The sequence below is a fragment of the Cyprinodon variegatus genome, unplaced genomic scaffold (assembly GCF_000732505.1).
Source record: "Cyprinodon variegatus isolate N-32 unplaced genomic scaffold, C_variegatus-1.0 Scaffold358, whole genome shotgun sequence".
NCBI classification, from domain to species: domain Eukaryota; kingdom Metazoa; phylum Chordata; class Actinopteri; order Cyprinodontiformes; family Cyprinodontidae; genus Cyprinodon; species Cyprinodon variegatus.
The window spans coordinates 32,352-59,775 of NW_015150811.1; the positions used below are offsets into that span (position 1 = coordinate 32,352).

At 36.2% G+C, this 27,424-nt stretch overlaps 1 protein-coding gene across 1 annotated transcript in view; it reads right to left on the minus strand.

The window, feature by feature from the left end:
- The window catches only part of LOC107091931 (cytoplasmic dynein 2 heavy chain 1-like), a gene marked incomplete at its 3' end in the record, with an annotated part of 73,990 nt that overhangs the window by 31,225 nt on the left and 15,341 nt on the right, over positions 1-27,424 (minus strand). The window contains 32 exon segments of the mRNA XM_015386164.1: positions 19-133; positions 420-668; positions 1,101-1,225; positions 1,869-2,033; positions 5,727-5,829; positions 6,932-7,076; positions 7,181-7,332; positions 7,438-7,684; positions 10,650-10,909; positions 10,994-11,149; positions 11,387-11,516; positions 11,763-11,970; positions 12,125-12,257; positions 12,705-12,836; positions 12,937-13,136; positions 15,228-15,343; positions 15,532-15,755; positions 16,047-16,229; positions 17,157-17,339; positions 17,730-17,935; positions 21,035-21,185; positions 21,320-21,433; positions 21,534-21,646; positions 21,774-21,891; positions 21,981-22,113; positions 23,349-23,503; positions 23,656-23,724; positions 24,289-24,447; positions 25,765-25,935; positions 26,324-26,438; positions 26,529-26,684; positions 26,787-26,992. Coding sequence (XP_015241650.1) covers positions 19-133; positions 420-668; positions 1,101-1,225; positions 1,869-2,033; positions 5,727-5,829; positions 6,932-7,076; positions 7,181-7,332; positions 7,438-7,684; positions 10,650-10,909; positions 10,994-11,149; positions 11,387-11,516; positions 11,763-11,970; positions 12,125-12,257; positions 12,705-12,836; positions 12,937-13,136; positions 15,228-15,343; positions 15,532-15,755; positions 16,047-16,229; positions 17,157-17,339; positions 17,730-17,935; positions 21,035-21,185; positions 21,320-21,433; positions 21,534-21,646; positions 21,774-21,891; positions 21,981-22,113; positions 23,349-23,503; positions 23,656-23,724; positions 24,289-24,447; positions 25,765-25,935; positions 26,324-26,438; positions 26,529-26,684; positions 26,787-26,992 — 5,092 coding nt within the window.

The window sequence follows — 27,424 nt, forward strand, 5'->3', positions numbered from 1 at the left end:
TATTTCAAAAAATGTGATACCAACCTGAGGACAGCAGGCTGTTTACCATCTCTAAGAAAGCTGGGTGGACAAATTGGTAATCCTCCAACAGTAAAACCACCTGCTGACCTTCCAGACCCGCCAGCTGCATCACCTAAGAGCAAAATAAACATCTGATATATCTGATACATAAAGTACAACATGTGATTTCAATATCAATAAATCAGTGGCAACAAAGAGACAACAAAAAGACTTTCATAGGCAAATATATTTTTTTCTTTGTCGTAACATAGTAGCTGTTTAAAGTTTAATTACTCTAAAAAGAAGCAAAAACAATAAAAAAAAAATAAGCAAAAGACGTGTAGATATTTGGTCAACACTCTAAACTAAAATTATCTATGATTAATAAAAACACAATAAGCTGATTAGGCCCTTCTCACCATTTTAAGGTCATTGCTGAAATTTTTGAGGTTATATCCACGGGAGATTTTAGGCGTGAACAACATGTTTCCATGCATGTGTGACACCAGACAGGCGGCAGTGTGCCGACCCACTCCGCTCCGTCCCGCCAGAAGCAGAGAGCCACCAGGCCGACTTAGAACGCGATCCACTCGGGAAACAAAGTCGCACACTTCCCAGAACAGTAGAAGGTCAAGCTCTCTGTTGTCACGACTGTACAGTGAAACTCCCTGAAGATAGTTAGAATTATGAACAAAGGTAACCAATAAAACAACAACAGTTTAAGGGAGAGTAAAGGTATAAGATGGCAGCAGATAAAAGTATTGATATTATGAAACTGTAAACCAAAGCTTAAAATATACAATGCCAAATGTTAAAAAATAATCAGGTTTTATTTCCTGTGTAGATAAAAACATTATTACCTCTGTTTATGCAAAGGGGTATTATCCACTGTATTGACATATTAATAAAAATTTGTATAAGCATATGTAAATTGACTTTTACTGATCAATCAAACTTATTTTACAGAACACTTTACACTTCCAACTAACAAAAGTGCTGAGCAGGTCCATAAAACAGAGAAATAAAAACATGAAGTAAGCAATAAAATGCAGCATCCACAGTGAAACTAACAGAAATAACCCCCCGCTGCTCCGGCTTACCTTTTGTATAACCTGTTTCAAATCAGCAGAATTCAGACGACCAAGCTGTTTCCCATGAAGGGGCAGAGGCTGGCCTGGAGCCGTGACGGCCCCTTCGGAAGCTCCCCATGTCACATAGAAACCATCTTAAAAAAAAAACAGCAGCAAAAGAAACAAAAAACAACCCAGACCATAAGTAACATGTTTAGTTGTGTACCTCTCAGATTGCATAACTGCAATTTTAGCTGCATATTCAGACCCTTGTTGATGAGCTTTATAACAAAAGAACTGATGAGGCATCTAATTCATATATGAATTATCTCTTTTCAGCAAAGGCTTCAAGGAAAGTATAGAATTGACACCTTGCCAGCTGCAATCACAATTTATAGCCAATTCATGACATCTTAAACCTGCTATATGTAGAGATAAATTTGATTTTTATCACCACTGTGGGACATTTTTCCCCAATCATTGGGTAAAAGACTCTACTAATTGCATAGTTTGCTTGTAAGTCATGTGATTTAAAGAAGTCAAACCAACTGGGAGAGAGAAATGATTCATTTCCAGCTGGTTTGCAGAACGTGAAAAGACCATTAGCAGAATAACTGCCAGATGCAAAGCTGTCAAAGGAGCTTTAGAGTTATACATTATTGCTATCCTTCAGGCATCAGTGGTGGTCGGTAAATGTACATGACAGGCACTGCCTGGAGCCAATCGAGTGCAAAACGTATTTCGGCTAAGAACAAACGTTAAGAGTGATAATTTGGCAAAGTAAGAGCTGCTTCATACCACTCATGTTGTCCAGAGCGTCAGACCCCCAGTCTCCACGAATGATGGAGGACAGGATGTTGTCGAAGTTGTGAATGTCTTTAGAAGAGACCAGCCGGTCTCTAAACAGCCTCCGGGCTTCATAAGCAACCACTTCCAAGACGCTGTCTGTTAAATTGGATTGAGCTGAAATGGAACAGGATGAACAAATATATAGATTAATCATAGCTTCACACCTAGCAACTTCCAAATAAAATAGGAAGAACAAAAGATTTGCCACAAAAAAACTAACATTCTGTCTCTAAAAGCAAGTCAAGTTGAAACAAAGTTTACATTTACTTCACTTAAATGTCCAATATAAGCTTTTTAATTTGACTGATTTTCATATAACCTCAGTTTTGCCTGAACTGCTCATCTATATTAACTATAGTCAGAATAAATAACAATTGAAGGTGTTTGTCAAACTGGGATTCTGCAGGAGCTGTTTAACACACTAAGCAAATTAATAAGGACCCAATGAATACTTCCCCATCAGTTCTAAAATAAACCCACACTTTTACATGAAATTTAATATAAAAGTTTAAAACATTATCAAATCTAACCTGAATAAACATCATCACTAATATTGTGTAGATTCCTCTTTAACTATAAAAAAAAATAAGATAAATAAGACATATAGCAGGAAGATAGAGACAGGCTTTGATAGGCTCTTTTGCTTGTGGTATCTCTGAAGTTGGTTTGGATTCTACAGATGCCTTCACATCCCATTAGGTCGGTATTTGGAGTGTCTGAGGGCCATGTGTACCACATTAGGCTTTGCTGTTTGAGAATGTCCAAATCGCTTATTGTAGGGCTCCCAGCTGTCTCTTTCTCAGAGCAGGATGCCACTGAAGGGAGGGATCCAGGCAGGTGTGCGTAGGTGGAAGCTACTGGTCTGAGAAATGCTTGGAAGGTTTTACTGTAATATCTATTCATGCACACGGATCTAGGTGTTCTAAATAGAATCTGATGTTACAGAAAATTAAGTCTATCTGATAATGATGTATGTACTTTTAGCACCAAAGTTCAAATTTGCTCGACCAAAAGTAGCAAAGAAACATGCAAAAATAATCAAATAATAATAAAAAGAGAGTTGATACATACCAGCAAGATGGTAAGCAGTAAGGAAGGGAAAAGAGAGAAATAATTTAATATCAGGAACAGCTTTATCGCTAAATAGTGTTTCAGATGCACAGGGAATTTGATTTAGTGGTAAAATGCTACACACAGAGAAAAATAAAGTTGACATAAAGAAATCTAAAAAAAAAACAAATACAGCCAGTTTAGGAATATCAAGAGAAGAGAGGAAACAGTGCACATTTTCTTATGTGAAAGAGCATATTTGCAGATATAAAAAATGTACAATAACTAAGGTTAGAGGAAGATGGTTGAAAAAAAATGAGAGCATGGGGAAATAAATGTATGTCTATTGGAACATTTCATAAAAATAAGTGACTGGACTCTATCACGGCAGGAAAACATTGGGCAAGGAGGGAAATGAGCTACAGACAGAGAGCAAAGAGCAGAGAGAATAAGAGAGTGAAAGCAAGAGAGAGAATAGAGCAGAGCAAAGAGCAGAGAGAATAAGAGAGTGAAAGCAAGACAGCAAAAGAGAAAATGAAAAGAAAAAAGGGTGGAACTGCAGCACACAAGCTAAAACTTGGTACAAGGGGTCTTTTGTTTTCATAACAAATAAAATGCTTTATCATAAATTCTAAAATATGTAACAACTTAAGCTTTATGAGACGCCTTTAAATTGTATTTCTTTTGGTTTAAAAGGATTCAATTCAGGTATGCATTAATGTTTTTTCATTTTCCATTTCATAAAGAGCATGGCTAATAAAGAACTTTGGTCTTTGTCTCACTACTGTCGTTGTAACGTCCATCTAATCATAGATAAATATAGGTACCAAGTCTTATTATACTGGACAGTTCTTCCAATCTATACCAACTAATTCTTCTCCACTAAGTCTACTGTACATACTTCTTTAACGTGAGGGTGAGGTTGAGCTTAGCCTTCTTTGCACACATAGGTTTTTTTTCTTTTTTTCATAAACCAGCTTTAAAGGTTCTCCATAATGCTTTTAAGCCTTCCGAAGCAGGGCTGGGTATCGATTAGAATACAAAGAATTATCTCAATTCTGATTTTCAAGATTTAGAATCAATTATTTTAGATCAGATCCAATTTCAAATAGGATACCTAGTATTAACAGACATTTTTTACATTTACCCGAATTACATAACTGTGTAGAAATATGACATACTAATACTAAAATTATATCAAAATTTAACACAAAATTAATAAATTAATAGTTATTTTTGGCAGCTGTAAGGACAGTGGAATGCATTTTTTAACTTAGATTATAGGAATCGATCTTTAAAAATTAATTTGAAAATGGTTTCAAGTTTGGAAAAATAGATTTTTTTTAATACAGTCTTTTGTACAATGGAGTATTAGGGCCAGGCTAGAGATTGTATTTTTATTATTATAAATACGAGAATAAAGTCATAACATTATAAGAATAATGTTGTAACATAAATTTGTTTTATTATGAAAATAAAGTCATGATATTACAAAAATAAAATTGCTAAATTACGAGAATAAAGTTGAAACATTATCACAATAAAGTTATAATATAATGAGAATAAAGTCATAATATTACAAAAATAAAATCGTAAATTTACAAGAATAAAGTAATAAAGTTACAAGAATTAAGTTGATAAATTACAAAAGTGAAGCTATTATACCACAACCTGTTTCAGAAAGAAAGCTTTTCTTCGATATAGACAGACAGTCATTTGCACAATAGTTTCAAAGTTTTGATACTGATAACAATTTGATGATGATGTGATAAAAAACTTAATATTTCTTTAGTTGAGCAACTGATGCCAAAATATAACTTCACAACATGCTCAACATTCCTCATTTTAGGGAAGACAGTGCTTCTTGTAAGAGTTGTCACAATATACTTTATTCTCATAATATTACAACTTTTTTTCTCCTAATGTTACAACTTTATTCTTGTGATATTATGACATTATTCTCATAATATAACAACTTATTCTCCTAATGTTGTGACTTTATTTTGGTGATATTATGACTTTATTCTCATAATATTATAACTTTACTCTCATAATGCTGGAAATGTATTCTTATAATATTATTACTTTATTCTCATAATATTATGACTTTTTAATGTTACAATATTATTTTCATAACGTTATGACTTTATCCTTGTATTTAAAAAAAAATAAATCTCTAGCCTGGCCCTAATACTCCGTCGTATTATTACCAAATCAACACAGAATAAAATATTGTCTTTAAAACAACAAAGTATTCCTTTGATAAGAGAAAACTGCTGTTTTGGGGTGATACTTTCCAACTCTGAAAAAAAGACCCAGCATTTAGATTTGCAGCCCACAAAAAACAACATCTTCAGGCTTGGACTGTAGTTAAAAAAGAACAGTTATTGTCACTGTGCAGTTTAGTTGCTGAAAGAGACACTTTGTCAGAGTTTAAGCCGAAATCATGGCACTACTTATGGTAAACACAAAACAGACCTAAACTTTTACTTAGTTTTTTTTCTGGAGATGTTTCAACATTGACCGAGGAGTTTTTGTCAGTTCCGTCAGCTCGCACCAGGGCCATTTTGCTTATAGAATGTGTCATCTGTCATGAATATTTTCATATTAGTTCACTTCTTCTCTATATGTTATCACAACTTAAAATTGAAACTCTGGATTTTGACATTATCCACTACTACCACTAAGAAGTATAGATAAATAATATAAAGACCAGATATTATTTAAAAGGGAAAATCCTCTGTAGGCTGTAGTTACCTGCAGTAAGATCGTATCGCAGCAAGCTAAAAACCCATTCTGTCAGGACACAAGGTGTAAACAGGTAGTGACTGTGGTCATCCACTGTAAACTTTAATTTGACCTACAGAGACAGAGCAAAAACATTATAGAAAATGTTTTAAAAAGACAGGAGAACTAGATCATGACAACATATATGGAAAACTGTTCTTTTCTCTCTTTAGTAAAGGCATTCCTCTCCAAGATTGCCTTCACATAAGAAAACATTAGTATTACATTAGCATAAAAAAATAAAATGAATTGACAGAAGGCTGTTTTTGACATCTTAATTTTACAAGCAAGTAAAAATTAAATATAAATTAGCTTATTAGTGAGTGTTGTGATACGGGCAGTGTTGTATAGTTACATCTACTAGTTACTTCTCCCCAAAAGTAACCAAGTTAGTATTACGGTGGTATGAGGATCGGATTTCATGAAAAAAGTCTTTGTTCATAGAAATAATAAGTGCTTCCAGATTGGGTTATCATTGGATATGCAGAGCTCTCCTCCCCTCTCAATCTGTGTGATTGGCAATGAAAGAATGATGGAGACCCTCCCAAAATCACGCCCCTCAGCCAATCAGCATCATGTATGCCTTTATCTCAGCTCCCCGACTATATCCCGTCCCGTCTACAATCCATATTAAAGTGCGACCAAATTCAAGCAGTGAAGCATGCTTGTAAAATAATCAGGCTTCACAACAAACAATAAAAATACAACAAACTAAATGTTTGCAGCTAGTGGTCTCACACAGACAGCTAGTTTCTCAGTTATGAGTACACATCTTAGAAAACAAAAGATGGACTGATTTTATCTATATCTGAAAGCCAAAGGAGTAAATTGGTTAGAAAAATCTGGATTTTCTGAGAATTAAATCTTCATAAACAAAAAATGCAGTTACTAACACGTTATTATGTAATGCAGTTATTGTAAAAATATTTACAGTGTTTAGATAAAAAGGAGATTTGCCTGTACAGTGGAAGCAAGAAATTAAAAGCTGCATTTGCTTGTAAGACATGAAAGAGCTTCTGGTGGGCAGCCCTTCAGCACAAATTACATATTTAGTGATGAAACGGGCTGTTTCCAGGGAAACAGCAGGAAACTACATGATAAGTATGGCAGATTCAGTCTTTGTCTAACAAAAGTTTGAATGTAGTGATATGGGAACACCCCCTGAAAATCAATACCTGTTCATAGACTTGGACAAGAGAGCCTGCCAGCTGGTGTGTTTTCCCAGTGCTGGCCCAGGCAGCCTGGTTTCCCAGACTGTGATGGAGAACAGGCTGAAGGTAAGCTGAGTAGATGGTTTGCAGCTGCTCTCTGTCTGGATAGCTATAAGGCAGGTCAAGCAAAATCAGATAAAGAAGAGCCATGTCCTAAATACAATTTTTCAAGCCTATAAACAAAATTATCTTTGGTGATAACAATGTACTTACTCTATGGTACAAACGCGTACAATTGAGGAGAAACGGGAGGAGAGCGAATGGGTACCGACAGCCCCTCCTGTTGACATGGAGGCAACGACCTGAATGTTCTCAAGGCTCACCCAGTCCAGATTTTCATCATAAAACCCCTTGTAGGTCAAAATCTGGATTGAAGGATCAAAAAGATATTGGAGTAGGCTTTATTTGACTTATTTCCCTGAAAAACATCTTGTTAGTTGAAAACTCTTTTCGTGATCATGTATCTTCACCTGCTGCAGAAAGGCGATGAGGTTACTGGTCCCCCATTTGTCTGGTTTAGGTAGGTTGATGTCCTTCAGGTAAAGGACAAGATTCTCGCAGTCCTTAGGTCGGAAAACTCGGCCTGTGTTTGAGCTGAGCAGCAGACATGTCTGGCTGAGCTTCTGGAGGACATGGCGAGACGAGGTCTGGGCGCTGCAGTGAACCACTGCGACTTGTGTGGAACGCAGCCCAGCAAATGCATAGCGCAGAAGCATGCTAGATAGAAAACAATAAAGGGTCAAATAAAAAAACATATTACAGCTTAGATGTAATATATAGTTATATTATCTATTAGTTTAAACAAACTGTTGCTTACTTTTAACACTGATCACTCATATCTGGATTATGTCAGAACAGTGAGCAAGAATAAAAAGAACTGCAGCTATACTGCTTTTAATAAAAGAGTCTCTTTGGATCTTAGAACAATGTTAGTAATAGCAGACCCAAAGGGAAAGATGCATATTTTATGAGGATGAGACAATATCTAGGAAGCAGATTAGATTTTGCTCTCACATTGTTTGTATCTAAAATGCTTGTTATTTTGTTTGAGGAATAAGCAGACAAGTTTAGTGACCAAGCTGGGATAGTGACCTTTAAGACAGAGGGAAGAAAGATAGGAAGTAAATAACGGACTGAACTTAAGTGTAAAAGGCATACTGAGTGACCGCTGTTGTTTGAGTGCCTGGTGAGGGAGACAATTATTTCTAACGATACAACTCTTGATGTACACCTGTGAACCTCGGCACATTAAACACTGACTGTATCCTTACTCTAAGCTGTCACAGGAAAGGTCAAGTTTTAAATAAAGGTTGCTTGGATTCTGTTGCTGATTGTGTGATTTTGTCATTTCAGGGGTACCAACTTCAACATCCCTGTCTTTAAGGCATAATCAAGCTGTGATCTTGTTAAGTTTCTCTTTTCTAAGAAGAGAAATACAAGAATATGCATAACAACAACCACTAAAGGAGACTTGGTTTAGGCATACAATCCTGAAGATAAATAGTTTTTTTAAAAGATCATTCCAAAAAAGTTAAAAACAAAAAAAACAAAAACAAAAAATTAAAAACAAGTCACCAAATTTGAAGATGTTTCACTTGCCATCAGGGAAGATTTTTCAATTCAAAATGTCTGGAGTAGCATTGGGTTCTGGGCTTTATTGAGTACAGCTGTAGCTCAACAAAGCCTTGTTATGGCTTACAAAATGTGCAAAATGAACCTAAAGAACAGGTCCGCCCCTTAGTGGACACACTAATTCACAAAACCAAAATATTGCATATTCGCACCATATATAGTTGTCTTGAAATGCTCTACACTTCCATATCAATGTATTTTTGCACCATGTTTTTTCTCCCACACTTTTACATTTGATCACTGCTGTACTTTAAGGAAAGGAAATGTTCATTTCACTGCTAAGCTGCTGCTAATTCATTGTCTGAAAGCTGTACAAAACAAAATTTTGTTTTGTAAACACTCTGTGTATACAACATAACAATAGAAGTTGTCTAACACTAGTAATGGAGAGTCATTGAGGTCATTGTTGGCCTGCAATACCCAATAAAGGCCCATGTCTCTGAAAAGTGAGTCATTGGGGTCATTATTGACCTAGCTGACCAGGCGAGATGTTTTGGTCCCATGAATAGTGATGGGGGTTGAGATGATAGTGGGAAGGACTCAATTCTATTGCTGCGTTTTTTATTTTTGAGACCTGGAACCTGAGACCACCCCCCTCAGTTTAAAGGAGAAGTCTGGTCATATCAAGAATTCAAACTTCTGAAAGTACTTTAAATATGAAATAATTAAATACTGTTCAATAAATGATAATTGTTTTTAATTAAGAGAAACCTCATTGGAATGTGTTTAACGGAGACATCCATGTTTGTCAAAGAACACTACTGCCACCCACCAGTTTGTGACGTCACGGTGCGGTATCGGCTATTCAGCAAGTCCCAATGCTGTATCTGGTGTTTGTCACACTGCTCTATTATCCAAGTAATCCTAAAAACATTCTTCTTCGAAATGTTGGCTACATACGACGTGTTTTTTCTCTGGACAGAAGTTCAATGTCAAATCATCTATCTTTAAGTTGACAATCCAACGATGAACCCGTCCATGGTGGATTATGAAAGGTGAAATAACTTTTTTTTTTTTTCACTTTTACCCAATGTATTACAACATCTAACTGTCTTGCACATGGGCATTGTCAGTTTAACAAAAGCTCTCACGAATTTCAATGAAGTCCTCTTGAAATCTTAAATAATTGTTGTTTATTGCAGATGTATCCAGTAGTTCCCATTGATTTTGCTTGTAAAGCGGGGAGAATGGCGCTAGGCGTTACTATATTTGGGCAAAAATGGCCGCTCAGTGATCACGATGAAAGTTTTTTTTGTTTCTTTACTGATCTTTACACAAAATAAATTAAATCACGCAAATGTATTAGCTTTAGGTATAAATAATGATCCATTGATTATTCCTTGCTGATCGGACTTTTCCTTTTGAAGTTGTTTTTTTCTCTCTTAACTTAAAGGGCTTCCTTCACACCCCTTTTCAAACAACCGTCTTCTTTGCCCAAATTTTGAACATTCTGGTGCTCAAACAAATGTCCTTTGTCCTTAAGGTGCAGGTGAACTGCAGAGTGAAACTGAACTTTTAACTTCTTTTTAAGTTTTTCTTTACTTTTTTTAAATGACTATCACCTGGATGACTGAGAATCTTCACCAGCATATTTTAAAAATATCATTTTTATCACAGATTAGTAAATCAATCTGCATCACAGAGCTTTCATACTGATTTTTCTGTTGTTTGTTAGTTAAACATTTGTTGCAAAAACATTACTCCCATCTGAACTTTCCATAGTTTGTCACTTTATAGCCACTAAGTGAATAGCACTTTTGCAGCAAAGAAATATGGCAGTGGAAGGAAAACATTCACATTCTTTTTTTGTGTGCAAATACTTCTTTAAATACAATAAATAATTTTATTTTTGCTGGGTTGGTCAATCCAATAAATTTCTTAAAATGAAGACTGATTTTTGAGGTCTATGAAAATACATAAATTAGATAATTTTAATGTTTTTGTCAGAAACATTTGAAATGACTAATTTCCTATATGCAATCCAAACTGCTTTTTGGCTTAAGCGCATTAATAAGGTGTGTGTATTGATTTGTAATGCATGTGTAATTACCCCTTTCCACAGCCCTCAGGTCCAACCACCATGAAGGGCTGCCTGTGCCGCGCAGTGAGCCATGGGGAGAAACCGTGCAGACCTCTCTGCATGCCCGGAGTCTTTATTACAGGTAATACATGTGTGTTAAAAAGCTGTTCTAAGCTGAGATCCTCAGGACGCTGGAATGTATAAGCTGCTAGTTGGCCACTGTCAAAATCATAGAAGGTATCAAGTGGTTTTCTGGCATCTGGTGGGCTTTCTCTTGCCCAGCTCAGCAACTACAGGAGTAAAAACAAAAAAAGGACCATTTAAGGGTTTAAAAAGTACAGGATACCAATCAAATAAAAAAATATAATTCTCACCTCTTTAGCAAGTTCGTTTCGTGTTTTGAGATTGAGGTTTCCTCCAATGCCTCTTAGAAGTCCAACAATAAACTCTCCCCTCTCAGACACAGCATTGAGGTGGGATAAAGTGTTGAGTACTGTGCCCACCAGACTAGTTTCCACCACAAAGTCATTCTAGAGTTTTTAGAGGGAAGATGGAGACTGAGATATTTAGGACTCACTCAAAATAAAACACCTAAAAGATGTGAGATGAGTGAAATTCAACCCCTTTATCTGTAAGAGGTGAATATCGGTATACTCACTTGTAACTGAACAGATCTACAGTTAAGTAAATTATCTAACTAAAATGTGATTAGCAATGAGCTAGATTAAACTTTTTCTGCATGCATGCATGTATGGGAAATATCACACCTGTTTCAGAACCCAGTCCAGCGCTCTTTGGAAATAGTCTCCCAGCCAGTTTTCTAGGTTACTGCGACACTCCTCAGGCTGACGCCTCAACCATGACTTCACCAATGCACCAACATCAATGTCCTCATCACTTTGGATTCAGACAGGAACCATAGGAGATGAAGATAAACCATAGGAGATGAAGCATTTTGAGCATTTCTAATGCACTAAAGCAAGTCTCAAACTTTCAAAACATGCACTAAAGTCCTGCTCAGCAACAATTGAACAACCAAAAGTTTTGACAAAAGTATTTATTAAAAAAACTGCTAACAGAAATCAGAAGTAGCAGAGAAGAGCTACATTTTGGTGCTTAGATTTTCTTTTAACGCCAACTGACCTTAAGAAGATCATGCCCATGCGGGATATTGTTGCTGGAGAGGCGCAGCTCAGGTCGTGAGTCTCAAACAAAAAGTTAACATTGGGTCCAAACTGGATCCGCTCGCCACTGGGCATGGTTAACAAGCGGTTGTCATCAAGCACAGAGTTTAGACTTTCAACCCACTCAGGGTCAATGTCTCCATCGCAAACTATCCAGGAATTCACATCTAGGAAACAAAGGAACTATAAATGTACCATCTTCTGGCTGGCATTCTGATACCCTCCCAGAAGTCCAATTGGTCCAGTAATTTGGGTATTTATTAGGCAGCTGTAAGGCAAGTTGGTAAGCAGAACATGTTAATGATTGAGGTTGCATCTTACCTTGTGGTTCTCTGACTACAGTCCTGGCGCTGTGAGTGAGAACGCCATCAGCCCATTCTCTGGTGTCCATATCTATATGTCCCAAAAGCTGCTGTCTGGGCATGGCTTTAGGATTCATTGTGTAATGTTTTACCTTCAAAGATGAGAAGAATTACACCCTAATAAAAAGCTTCTGAAAGTTTGCTATTTTGATGCACAAGTGTCTAGTTTTCTTAGAATAAAAAAGATGCACAAAAGTATTAAATAAACTAGATTTTTTACAAAGGCTTTTCCTTAAAGATAAATAATTAACTGTGTGTAATAAAAGGTTGTCAAAAATAGAATTTTGATCATCGTAAACATATAGGAAAATTCATTTGATAGCTAATTTATTAAACTAAAAAGGTGAAAATCCATTAGAGTTCTTACAGAGGGGTTTATTTCAAGCTGGTCATTTTTGTTTAACCTGATGAGCACACCCTGAATCTGATAAAAACCTATAATCCACCTTCTCAGAAAATAAATATTATGTTAATGATTATCCGCTGACATATGGCACGGTAATGGATGAATGCCTAAGATGGATGGATTCTTTTCTTACCACTTTGCCAGTCATGTTGAGAGCAGCTCTTAGCATTCTCCACAGCGTAGACTTGCCTGCTCCGCTTGGCCCCACGATCACTACACCCATACGTTGCCTCAGTTGTTCATTCAGCTCCATGGCTTTCTTCAGCTGAAAACAAAAAAAAAAGCCTCTTCCTGTAGCTTCTCATTTATCAAGCAAAACATTAATGGTTGAGTCATTTTAAATTGAATAATTACCACACACTTACCTGGTTTGGTATAAGTTCCAGCTGTGCCTCCTGATAGACTTGTTTTAATGCATCCATCAGGATCTGGTCTTCAACGTCGGTGAAATTAACCCCAGAGAAGACATCTCTGACAAGGGCGTCAAACCGAGAGCTGTCTGCAAATGTCAGCTTGGACATGGTGTTTAATCTCAATGCCTGCACCACCATATTACTCTCCTGAACTGCTTGGACGAAAGAGAAAAGATCAACAACATTAAAGAGGGGATGAAAACAGCAAAGATAAACAAAACCAGCCTGCTGGAGAGGAATACAAAGAGACAAGTTCACAAGAGTTAACTTGTCAAGTCATTATTGCTTTGCTCATACACATCTCCCCTGTTAAAACCACGCTAATTACAAGAGCTTGTCATGATCTAAGAGTTTGTCAATACTTCTGTTCTTAACTCCAAAGTCAATCGTCTTTCCTGCAGGCACAATGGTGAAAGCCTTTCCTTCTTGTCACAGTAACAAGGAGATAAACAAAACAACCTTGGAGACACATGGGGTGCCTGTCTGCATGTTGGACAGATGAAAAGTGAGTGGTGGACCAGAGGGATTTGAAAGAAAATGGAGGAAACAAATAAAGGGATAGAAAAAAGTGAGAGGAGAGACAGAGGGGGATTATTGGAAAGTTAGGGGAGTGGTAAAAATGAGTGAAGAAAAAGGAAAAAAAGACGGCCAAATATAACAGAGAGATGGCCAATAAGATGTTTGAAGGAGGGGGAAGGAGATACTACCGAGTTAAGCCGGAACATTTTAAAAGGCTCCCTGGAAACCAAAATGTTTTGCAATAATAAATATGAGAGAAAGAATAGATTTCTCCTTTAAACAGAATTTCATTAAAATAATTACATATTTCTTAGACTTTCATTAAAATGTCTTTTTAGAGGAAAATTTGCATCCAGAACTCTAATGATCACATTGCTATTTAATTTAGTTATTTGGTTCTAAGTAAAAATAAAGAACATTTTTAACATTTGTCTTATAACAGGAAAAGTGTGGTTTACAGGAAGAGTTACATTTATCTCTACATATGTAACTTGTAGAAAACTGATAAAAAGACCAAAAGCAAAAGAAATAGTTTGAGAATAGTTTTATCCTCATTTTAAAAACAAATCTGGATTTCAATCCACCAGGCTTTTATATTTAAACAAGTGTAACAGAAATACTGTTAAATTCTACACAGCTAGAGCTGAATTAATAAAGAAATATTAATCTTATTTTCTAAATCGAGAAATAAAATGTTCATTTTCCGTAGGTTAATGGCCGTCCAAAATAACAGCAGTGTAGTGATGTGCTTCGTGAAATTATTTGTCACCATTTAAAGAAGCCATCATGATTCAATAAAGTTGTTAAATAGCTGATTTGAGAAAATATGTAAATTAATCCAAAGAGTAGATTTTACATTAATTAAGAACATGTTGTTTGTCTGGTTTTGATTTTTTAATAGTGCTATTTTTCTCCCTCAAAGGACATCCAGCCTAAATTTATATTAACAACCACAAAGGTGATATTAGATTACAGACTGAGGGGGAAAACATAATTTCACATGTTTAGTGTGTCCTAAAACTTACATTGAAAAATAAAAAGATTATATAAATCAACCTAAGACACATAAGGCAAGGCAAGGCAAGGCAAGGCAAGGCAAGGAAGGAAGGAAGGACTGTAACTGTGAAAAGCTAGTCCCAGATAATCAACCCTCTGCCTTCAGGCACTGATGAAGAATAATCTGTTTAACGTCATTCTAAAAGCATAAACTAATATTTTCAGGCTTGCGACTGAAATCAATCAAAATATCAATTCCAAACACTTCAAGCAATTTCTACTGTTTTTTTTTTTTTGGTTTGCATTCTTCATCCATCCTTCAATTCAAATTACTTCATTTATTAGACTAACTTGAAATTGGAGAAGAATGGAAGCATCAGTCCCACCCTCTGATTGTAGAAATGACTGTAATAAAGAATCCTTTCTTTCAGCACTTGATGGATTAGTGACGATACAGCTTAGTAGATGAAGCAGTGTGTTTTATTTTATTCTTAGAATTTTCTATACTTTTGTAGCATTTTCCTAATATGATCTCTAATGAGAGATTTGTGTACCATATTTTTTGTAGCTGTAGGACAGCAAAGGATGGTACTTGCGGTAATAGCCAAGGCTGCAACCACTTCCTTATAATTTTCCTGTCACACTCATAAATTGGAGTGGTAAAAATGCCTCAGAAAAACATTGAAAAAAAAAAAAAGAGATAAAAATAGAGCTAGTGGGGGACTTACTCATCTCCTTGTCATGACCTTTCCTCTGCTGCTGCAGCAGACAGCCACAAGCTTTAAGCACAGTCTTCAGAGCCCGTAAACCCCAGTCATAATGCTGCTGGGGTGTCAACAACTCCCTGGGAAAGGCAAATACAGGCTTATTCTTATATTTTACTCTAGTACAAGCTGTAGAAATCAAAGTTGGACATCTTAGGAAACATAATCATAAAGTTAACCGTAACACTTTAACCACAGAAACAGGTTAACAACAATTACAGGAAGTTTATGAATGTCAATACTGCAAAAAAATCCCCATAGCTTTTACCTGGCCAGATTGAAGACTGCAACCAGCTTACGGCCCAGTACTTCTCCATTTTTGAAGCCCTCAGAGTAGAGGATGACTTCAGCTATGAGCTCATTGTCGGGTCGGCTCATGGCTACAGGCCTAAACAGCTGCTTCAGGTTGTCTGGAAGTTTCTGCCGCCCACCGTAGCCTTTCCCTGCAGGGTTTAAAGTGATGAAAACCCCAGAGTTTGGGTCCAATTCCACCTGGGAAATAAAAATATCAAATGTTTTTTCTCTTTAACAACACATTCCCTCTATTAATAGCTACCTTTAGCTTTAATTGTATGGTGATGAAAGATACAGCAAAATGAACAGTAATGAATAACTGATTAATACGAGATTTAACTTATGGGATAAAAAGCAGTGATATGCAATGTGTCACAAACAGAAAGAAAAAGACAATTTGTCTAATCATACAGAAACCTAATTTGTTTGTTTTTTGGTCTGGTACTTGGAAAGACAACATGTATCTGCTTTTATAGATTTTATTTTTACCTCCTTCCCCAACAGCTCACAGTTTTTTTTGTTATGTTTCAGGGATGCTTGGATGGCCTGAATCTGCATGGAAACTGCAGAAAGCACGGCTTCCTCTAAACGATTGAACTCATCGAAGCAGCCCCACGCTCCACACTTCACCAGCCCAACAAATATTCTTCCCATTGACTTAACATCTATACCCTGAAAAAAGCAGAAAAAAAGTAGCTTGTAATTTCATCAGCAATGAATTCATCCATCCATCCATCCATCCATCCATCCATCCATCCATCCATCCATCCATCCATCCATCCATCCATCCATCCATCCATCCATCCATCCAATATACCTATCTGTAGTTTTAAAACATTTTCCACTTTTGGTGTAGCATTCAAATATTTAATTATTTGACTGAAAAACAACAAAAAAACAAACTCCATAAAGGAAAATATTTAAAACACAAAAAAGGAATCACAATATTATGGTTTTAGTTTCTCATTCTTAACCTTAAAGTGTTACCAATTTCTGTATTGTCATGAGAACTTTCCTTTTTTTGTAACAATAGTTTAGCACATTCAATCCTTAATACCCTGAAATTAAAAAAAAGAATTTTTTTTTCCTTTTTTGAATTACCATACTTATTTAAACATATTTTTTTCATCTAAAATATATATATGTGCATATTTTTCTATCTAAACATTTAAATGATAGCATCTTTAAATATAATTTTCTTCCCTAAACAGATTTTTTTTTCATCAGTTGAATTGTAAAACTATATGCGTCGCAATGCAGGAAAATGTTTTTAAATTATTTATCATTAGATTATTTCATGTAACAAACCTGGCCTTTAACATGGTTTATCATACTGTATGAGACTAATATGGTAAAAAAAAAAGAGGATTATTGAATAAATGTCAAAATCCTTGCTGAATAATCAAGTTATTGCAACATTATATGGCAATAATGCTTAGATGATTTTCTTTTTTTTTTTTTTTTTTTTTGAAAACAGATCACAATATGGCATGAAACTATTTTTCCTATCTGGCTGCTTTGAAACATTTTACAAGTTTGTTCAATGAATATAATCTTTAATGTAATTCTGTCCTGCCCACACATTAAATGTCTTTTTACCTCATCACAATTGAAAACCAACACTTGGCGTCCAAAGAGCCCACCCAGAGCTTTGACAGATTCAGTCTTGCCAGTGCCAGCAGGCCCATAGGGATTCCCACCGAGCCCCATCTTCATGGCCTGGGTTAGAGTCAGGTAACACTTATCTGTCAGCGGAGTGTGCACCAGCTTAGCAGCATTCCCCTGGTAGAGAGGAGGGTTAAGATAGAGGAATAAGTTATAAAGGGTGCAAGAAAAACTGAAAGATGGATAAAAGTAAAAATGTAAACAAAGGGGCATTGGAGGTATAAAGGGAAGTCAGCAATTGCTAAAAGGTAAAGAGAGGTGCATCAGAACAGAAGGGATGAAAAAAGGACAAGCAAAGAGTAAGACAGAGTATAATGTGTTGGAGAACTGCAGTTCTCTGCAGCAAGGTACATCTGGAGCTGGTAATGTGTGTAAACACTGCCTCCAAAAGGTCAAAAAAGTAATTACCATTTCTAATGCTGTAAAAAAAGATTAAGCAACAAAATCACTGTGCATCTTTTGGTAAATATATTGCGGTGAGCAAACTTGAATTTCCTGTCATCCCACCTGGTATTCGTAGGTGTAACTAAACTGTGCATCCACCATATGTATGTGGCAACTTTTGTCTGTTCCCATGTAGAAGCGGAGTTGTTTCTTCCAGGCCCAGTCGTCAGTTCTGGTGACACCTGCCTGGTTAAGCTGTTTCACCACGCTGATGTTGTGAATGATATCCAAAATCAAAGCTTTCAGTTTCAGCTGCAGCACACTGGACTCTGAAATGGGAGACAATCATGAATATTACCATGAGTATAAACAAACAGCCACCATCATATCAGAGAACATAATTTAAACATAATCTTTTGGTTTTCAGGAAAATAGTTTATATCCTTTATTTAACTTATGTGACCCACAGGTTGTAAGAGTACTTTATAAAACTATAGTTCATAAACAATTCTCTGTTTTGTAATAAGCAAAATGAAGAAGAGAGAATTTTTTTTTACTTATCATATAAAAGGCTACTTTTAAATGATTTCAGTAATGAGTTATTGAAAGCCATTCCAATTTATTTTTTCTTGTAGGCTAATTGTAATTTTTTACTATTCCATAAGAATTTGAAGCTAAAAGAAACCTAATGAATTAGTGGACCAAACATGGATACATTTTAACTGTACAAAAAAACGATTATTTTTCATACATTTCAGTAATCAGGAAAAAAGAAATGAAAATGAAACAAAAGCTAATCAACTTTCCACTTAACTAATGCATCTCTTCAGATGATCCTGAAATAAAACAGGAATTGACCAAGAGTTGATGTGAAGTTTTAAACCGAATCTACCATTAAGGCATAGAAAATGTGAATGAAGTAGATACAGAGAGAAGCCACGATTGAAAGAGATGGAGAGCTTGTTATTGTCAAATATAATGACATAAAAAGCAGAGGATTTCACTTTAGACCATTTGGAGGGTGGTGGAGTCCCCAACCCGCCCAGAGGAACAAGCGATATGTTTGGTAAACAGGCTGAAAGAGAACACAGTAATCTCTGACTGAAGACGGTCACTAAGCCCCACTAATACAGCAGAATATTGTATGCAAAACAAATGCTCTGCCAGGAGGGCATTTCTCTTTGGCAACTTCCTGATTCTAAATGTTTCCACCAAAAATTGAGCTTAATTCTGACTAACAGCTTGTTTACATGTTGTCTAATGACTCACACACGTTTATCACTGAGCACAGATTAATACCAAAAAAACAAAATTAATATAAAACAATTATTTTCATCTCAAAACAATTCATTTTCTCGAGGAAAAAAACAGAGACATATTTTGTGTTAGTCATTTTTAAAAAGAGACATATCATTCATTTAAACCTATGAATGGAAGAACATGAAATAAACTAGGTGTCTAGTTACCCTCCTGTTTCGTTTCTGGGGCAAAGGAAGAAGAAGTTCCCCTTCTCCTTTTTGGTTTAAAGCATTTTATGTAAATCTAGAGATTAGATTTCCCATTCTGGCATTACTTTAATTACTGTGACCAGTCCACAGCCTCTCTAACTCATACTAAAGGGATTTAGTGTAATGTAATGAGATGATACCCTGAAAACATTTTATACATGGTTAGCTGTGGTTTAAGTGCAAAATATCCACAGAATGGCCCTTGTTATCTGTGACCATCTTATAAGCCTAATGTAGAGTGCAATTCTTCAATAAATTACATAGAAATATCCTGTATAACCATGCCTACTGGCACATTTTGAAGTTTTTTCAACCGTGGAAAAAAATAGCCCCATGTAACACTTTACAGATGAAAGTATAAAAATAAGCAATGTACCATAAAATGATGGCACTACGAGAGCAGTGGAATATTTCATCTGATGCATGAATAACAAACTCACATTAAAAAAGAAAAAAAAACCTTTTTTTTTTGTAAATTTGAGCTCTGAGGGAAAGAAAACAAATCTGTCTTGCTTTATGGGTCCATATTTCCAGCCATGGGTCATTAAATCTGTAAGTCTGCAACTGAAGCCAAAGCTTTAAAATGGCCCTGCCCTTCTGAAGAAATTCACACAAGATCCTTCGAGAGGAATTCATCTCAAATCTGCTGTGCAAACCAAACAGAATGTCTCAATCTGAGTAAGATCGGTTAAAACTGCAAAAGGAAAAGAAATATAAGAAAAGACAGTTTCTCACTGTTTCTGTCTAAATTAATAAAAAATCAAACTGACATTTTTTTTTATTCTATTGCTTTTCTTTTTTTTTTTAAATCATGCAAATTCCAATGAAACAAAAAAATGTTTTATACTGTAACTAAATAGAGATCTTGTTTTCTTGAAGTTCCACACAATCATAAAATAAAGAATTACAATAATAAGTCATTAATTCCACAAATCAATTTCCAAAAATTAAAATCAACACAAAAAATAGATAAAGAAAGTGAGAACATAAAAAAAGGTGTTAAAGGTATAGTGGATGATTTGTTTTTTTTTGCAGTTGAATCATCTAAATAGGTGGTCCTCCTAACTGTCAGTCATTTTGGTGATACGTTTACGTAAAGCCGTCCTACGTGCTCGTCCCTTTAACTATGTTTTTATGCACATGCACACTTTCAGGCATATATCTGTGGTGAGCTACGGTTTCAGACAGTCATTTAAGCTCACCTTTCTCACCGCGGTTCTTTGAAAATGTCAGAGGGTCGTAAGAGAAAAAGTGTCTACGAAGTGTGTGACAAGAAGAGAAGGCCTCAGAAGAGAGAAACAAGATCAGAGGGTTTGTAGGAGATTACTTCACACGATGGCGTACACTGAAGCACAGGTCAGCCTCCCACTGATGCCTTGGTTTGCGAAGTTTGTACTCGACAGGTAAAATTTGGCATGCTATTTTAAGAAGTAGATGCAAACAGCAACTTTTAAAGTGTGCACCAGGACAAATGGGCTTGTGCATGCTCTCGCACACATTTAGTAGGCGTTCCCTCATCGGAGCAGTTACAGGGTTGTGTATGTGAATTATTTTTTAAAAATTAGGGGAAATCCTCCCCTATACCTTTAGCAATTCAAGAATGGGCTTAATTGAGTTTCTTCCCTATGTTTGAGAAAGAGGTCGGAACAAACTGTTTGAACAAATTCTTGCAATGAATTTAGAAAAGAGGAAAGAAATTACAGAACCAAAGTACTGCAAGTTTAATGAAAAAGGGGATGAACAAAAGAGAGCCATTCAAATCCAACAGGAGTGCCTACCTAAAATCTATCATTTGTTTAAACTTCCTTTACTTTGAAGGGCTTTATTTCAGGTTATGTCATTTTTTTGTTTGCTGGAATAAAACAAAAAACAAAAAAGCCAAGAACTTTTTTTGTAATAATATTAGCAGAACCAACCAACCTGTGTTAGGATGATCATCTGAACTTGTTTCCACTGTGGTGTAGTGCTCCAGTTTACTGTTAAGCTCCAACTCCAGCTGATGCAAAGTTTGCTCTTTTATAGCGTTTTCCACATCGTCAGTAAACTGAATTTGCTCAGCCAAACAGAGAATCTACATAACACACAAAACATATCCGTCCATTAGAATGTAAAGCTAAAAGCACTTTAAGCGCTCCTAAACTTGATTGAGTATTTAGGTAGTTTGTTTTAAAACAGTTTAGGCATTACTTAAAAACGTTTTTAGACCTGTGAAGGGTAACGTGAGGGATCCACCTCCCCTTTCCTGCCCAGAGACAAACATTCATTCAGCAGATGTTTCAGCGTTTCCTTCATTTCCATGGCCAGCTCGCTCAGCCAAACCTTAAAAGAAGGAAGATTGTAAAGTTTGCTGTTTTTACATTAAACTACAGGTATGTATCATGTGTTATTGCCTATTTAAATGTTTTAGAAGATTATATACCTCAACAAGGCTGGAGATGTGCACAACGTTTCTTAGCTGTACTACTTCTCCCTCTAAAGAACACATTGCAACAATGTTCTGCCGTGGTTCGTCAAACAAAACACTGTGGATGCCTGCAAAATAACACTCATACAGATTAGGGCAAGTGTCTAATTAATAATGCCAAGTTACATAGCAAAAAAAAAGGACATAACAGAGCTGGTTGCAAAAATAAACAGAGGTTTAACAGAGGTGGCTGACCTGCAAAGAGTTTCTTCAGATGGGACTGGATGACAGTTGGGTTGGTTGCCTGTCCAAGAATTTCTAAGAGGTCATCATCTCCAATAAAATAGAACCGTGGAAAAGCAGAACGCTTCTCCTGCAAAAACCATGAAAATAATTAGTAATTTCTTCTAATGCTGGATAACCATAAGAAATGCATTTGAATAGTGAGGTGTGCATGTGTACCTCTAGGAACTCATTTAGGGACTTTTGACAGCGCTGAAGCTGATCCAGTAGGTTGACCAGGGAGTTTCTGACGCCAGCCCGCGAGCTCAAAGAAACTACTCTGGTGTCTCTCTGGATGTCTGACATTATAGACCTGTTGCATAAGTGGACAAATTGTTTTGGGAGTTCTTTCCATTAAAATGCATATAGATATAGAGAAATGTAGATGGGCAGATGGACAGACATGAAAAAATGAATATAACGTGGTAATTAATCACTGGATTAAACACCAAAATTACTTCTTGCTATTAAAATTACACTTGTCATAATAAACTAATATTGAAGTTATTAAATGTAGCCACATAGAAAAAACACATTCCCTAAACTTAGTTCTTACATTGTGCAATAATCATGTGATGAAATTTAGGAAACAAAGTTATAAATCTATTTCATATTCAAAACAAAATTTTTTCTTTTTTTTGTCAAAAAAAATGTTAAAAAGTGTCCTTTTAAGGAAGTAGATTTTATACTTTTACACGATTACAATAACCTAAAAAATATATTTATATTGCAATGTATTGCCAATATTCCTGAAAATTTGCTGATTTATAACGAGCTGTTAAAGTGCAAACTTGTTTCTTTTTCTGCAAAAAAAAAGTGTTTTTTACCAAATATAAATCGAAATAAATCTAAATAAAATTACAACATAAGAAAATGCTGCCAACTGGTATATTACTTGTCCTCATAACCATACTGCTCCTAAAAATACACATCTGGGGTATATCAATATATTTCATAAATTAATATTATTTAAGGGTGATTTTCCAATGAGATCAAATTATGTGCATATTTCTTAAAGTCTGTTCGAACTATATATGATTAATTGACACGTCTGTCAAACCGTCAGAGACAATATAATTCATACCAGCCAATAGGAGACAACGAAAGACAAAAACCGTGAGTACTGTAGTCACATTTGTAGGACGATGGATTACCAGAGCCATGTGGAAATATTTCATTTTACAATAATTATGATGCATTGTATGTGTCTGGAGGTGAAAGGAAGTTATGTGTTGTATCATTATTATTATTATCATTATTTAAGAATACCAGAAAGTCTTGAACCAGCCTTCATACAAGTTATTAATGACGGACAAAAACGATACCAAGACCAAAGGATATACATTATACATCAAGCCAAGACCAGGAAAAACCAGCTAGTATCAAAACTTGATCCCTGATATATTATCCACTCTTATGATTTTGTCCCTTTTCTATAACAAAAACACAAACACACGAGTGACACGGCAAAAGAAAGCGGGACCTAAAGATATTGTTTCAAAGTTAATTTGAGACAAACGTTGTGAACCAAATCCAAACACAGAATACCTGAAGTCTTCATCAACCCTTTTAAAACGTGTTTCCTCTCGAGGCAATGCTCCTCTTCCAAAGATAGGCTCCAGGTAAACCCAGCGTCTCTGGATGGCATTGAGATTGAGCAGATACTCATCTAAGTCTGACAGTCGAACCTCCCACAGGCTGACCTGAGAAGACAAGGCCACAATGTTGGAATCTTGTTCGATGCCACTTAAACACTTTAAGATCTGTAAAAATTGTCCAATCTCAAAAACAAATTTATGATTGACAGGTCAACAATGAAAACTCTCCACAGATTTGAAGCCTCCAACCATCTCACCTTGTCCTGGAAGCTGCGGTAGTAGGGCGAGTCTTTCAGAGACTGCAGCAGACAGCGGTTGTCTCCCACCTGCATAGACAGAGCACGGTGATAAAACCAGGGTTAGCTAAGGCTTAACATTTTAATGCATAATAATGTGCCTGCATTTCCCTCAAGATATTTTTGTAAACTCCATTTCTCCCTAGAAAACAGCAAATTAAGGCCAGTGCTAAAGTTTGCCCAGCATAAAAACTTATCTAACAAACAAGAAGAAGGCCTGTAATAATAGTGGTTTCTTCTTAAATTAAATGTCAAAATGTTAATTCGAATCCCAAAAGTACGATTGCATGCTGCATTTTCAGGTGCAAGAGAGTGGAATGTTTGGTCAAACCTGTCAGTATTTGCATATAAGTCAATAGCCGAACCTGATACCTACTTAAAAAATGTAAGCAACACAGTCAGTAAACAAATGTAAATTAGTATCCACAATATGGTTTATAGTTGCAGTTTTTTTTTAAGCGTAAGGAACTAATTTCTAGTTTAAGTTTAAGGAATCTTAATCTCTGTGTTGCCTCATTTATTTATTTATATATATTGTATAAACCATGTGCACACACATCCATTTAAATCAACTATCGTGTTTAAAATGTGTACCTGATTTACGATATCCTTCCAGTCTTTGATCAGGCTTAGCGTGCGCCCACTACTGTCTGTGTACTCAGTGAGAGTGAAAATGGCCGCAGCGCCCCACAGATCCAGCTCCCTTAGGGCTTCTCGGATGGACACCTCTGCCTGAGCACGACTGTTCAGATCCTGTGGTCAATACCAAAAGCATACCAAAAGGAAAAGAACTTCACGGGTTATTGCTTCTAAAAGAGCATAAAATAAAGAGATAAAAAGATGTAAATTCACATCATCACTAGGCTCAATAAGTTTTGAAAAACCCCAACTAGATCATTATGTAGCCTGGTTGGGACGTGGATAATTACTTACTTGAGTTTATTTTGGTCCCTTTAGTATAGTAAAAAGAAAAAAATCTGAAAAGGAGTGGCGTGTATTTCTATTTCACGTGTAACATAAGTGAACAAATAGCTCATAAAGATTGAGAACAACATGGCTGAAGGGTTGGGGATGGAGCTGGTTTACTAGTCCATAGTAAGGCAAGAGTAGGGAAGGACTATAAATCCACCAGCACATGGCAATCCACCAGCCCTGGACAAGACAGGATCAACCAGAGGAGTCTGAAGATTAATAACTAACTCTGGAGGAGCAGCATAGATTCACGGCTCAAGAGACTTTGTTAAAAGGACAACCCTTAGCATGCATTCCACAAATCTGACCTTTTGAAAGGTCAGATTTGTGGAAGAGTGGAAAGCCAATTTTGAAAGAAAAATGTCTTGTTTAAAGTTTAACACAGGAAATCTGGGGGGGGGGGGACAGTAAACATGTGGGAGATAGTTTGATCAGATGAAGCCAAAACAAACCTGAACCTTTTGAGGAAAGCTATCATTGCACATAGCATCCCTAAAATGAAATCATCACCAATGCATGACGGTAAATCCTCGCCACCACGCAGTGGTCAAGCTTTTCTTTGATCAGGACAGAGAGACTGCTCAGAAAGTAAAGCTGTAGGAAAGTCTGTTTGAGTCGGCAAAAGTCTTGAGTCCTAAACAGGGTTGGACTGGGCATTGGGCATACGGGGCATAGTCCCGGTGAGCCGACGCCAGTTTTGGGGCCGGCCCAAGGCTTTCATAAAGGAATCAAAAATGTATGTTTTCATTATTAAACATTTTTTGATAAAATCATTTAATGATAAAAAAAAGTAATAGTAAATAATCGTTCTATTCATATAATTAAAATGTAATTAAAGGATAGAAATAACAATTAAGTCCACTACAACATCTGAGAATCTACATCCTTTTTGACTAAATGGCAAATCCCTTCAAACTACATTTAGTCATTCATACGCTCTACCCTCTGGGGCCATGGACAGTTTAAGAAAATCCAAGGAAATACTTAAATACTCAATATTTGATTCATGTATTTGTTTTTAAAAGGTACTAAAAATAATTTCACACTTTACTTTGATCTTATCGGTAAATATTATCTACAATGATCTTGTTCACAAACCTTGAGCTCCAACGCTTTCTCTGAGATAGTGTGTGCCACTCCCAGGAGGTCATTAAAGGTAAGTCTCTCTAAGGTGGTCCCTCGGGGTAGACCCAGCAAACGAAACATGTCCAACCAATGGTCCTGCGAAAGGTGCTCTCCACGAACATACTTCAGTACAGGTACCATATTCTGGCCAAACAGATAAAACATCCAAACTAAAAATCTTAGCACAGAATGTTTAGCTGAATTATATAAGAATGATAACTTTTATCCTCCTGTAAAGACCATTAACAATCTATTCCAAGCCCAAAGCTCAAAAAGAATCTTTTAATAGTAAAGAGAAAGCAAATAAATCAACTATAGTGTGGTGAAAGTTAAATATGCTGAAATTTAAAAGTTTGGACTTCAGCATAAAAGATGCTCAAAACTTAACCATGTTGTTCCATTAAATAAATCCTAACAACACAATACAACCTACTGCACAACTCTAAACTTCTTAGCACAAAAAAATGCATTTGATTAAGAAGAAGAATTTAAAAGAACAAACATGGTACGATGATATTTCTTCCCAACATACCTTGTATTTGTCCACTTCTCCCTGAAGTTTAACAGACATGACTGTTGGTTTCTCTAGTTTTCTCAACCGGTCTTGCCATGCAAAGAGAAACTCCTCAAACACATAAGTTTTACTCCTGTATTTCACAGAAAACAAATCCATGAGGAATAAATTCAATACATTAAGGACCATAGCATAGCTTTAGGATCCACTTTAGCAGCCAAACCTGAATGTGATCCAATCCTCCTGGGCCTTTTCTGTGAAGCCTTGGTGCCACTCCTCATACAGACCCCACATCTGACTATGCTCATCCATGTCTCTTTTTGTCTCTTCTGCCAGAGAGAAATCTGGAGGCTCCAAATTAAAATGTGCACAGTCTTCACTGCAAAAATGGAGGGATTCGTAAAATAACACTGTATTAAAATTCTCTTGAGCCATACTGAAATGAGAAGAGTATAAATTCAGCAGACTCCAATAAACTTACAGCAGTTTGTTGCGTATAAGCTCCATCTCCTGGAACTCCTGCTGTTTGTCTCTGATGGTCTGAAGGCAGGCAAGCAAGGCAGGATGATCACCAGTTTCAAGCATCTCATCTTTAGGCTTTAGTTGGTCCCAGCGGGCTTTGAAGCGCTCCAAATCTGCCATGTAGGCACTAATACGAGCAGATGCATGATTTCGCATCACCTCCACCTAAGAAACACGTAAGCATGTATACAAAGGGAGCAGAAACACAGCCTGTTAGAACACAAAATGACTGGAACTATTATTCCCATCAACTAGGACCTCTAATAAGATTTTACTTGAATAAATCAACATAAAGTAATATTTGTTAAATTTGAGGATTTAGTTTCTATACACATATACAGTCTATATATAGACTGCTAAAGAAAAGGGAACACGTAAACAAAACAATAATACTTCAATTAAATCAAACCTCTGTTAAATCAAACTGTCCACTCAGGAAGCATCACTGATTGGCAATCTTATTAACATGCTGTTGTGCAAATAGAATAGACAATAGGTGGAAATAATGCCATTAGCATGACACACTCCATAAAGGAGTGGTTCTGCAGCTGCACTACCTGAGCCCACACAAGTGGCTCAGGTAGTGCAGCTCATTCA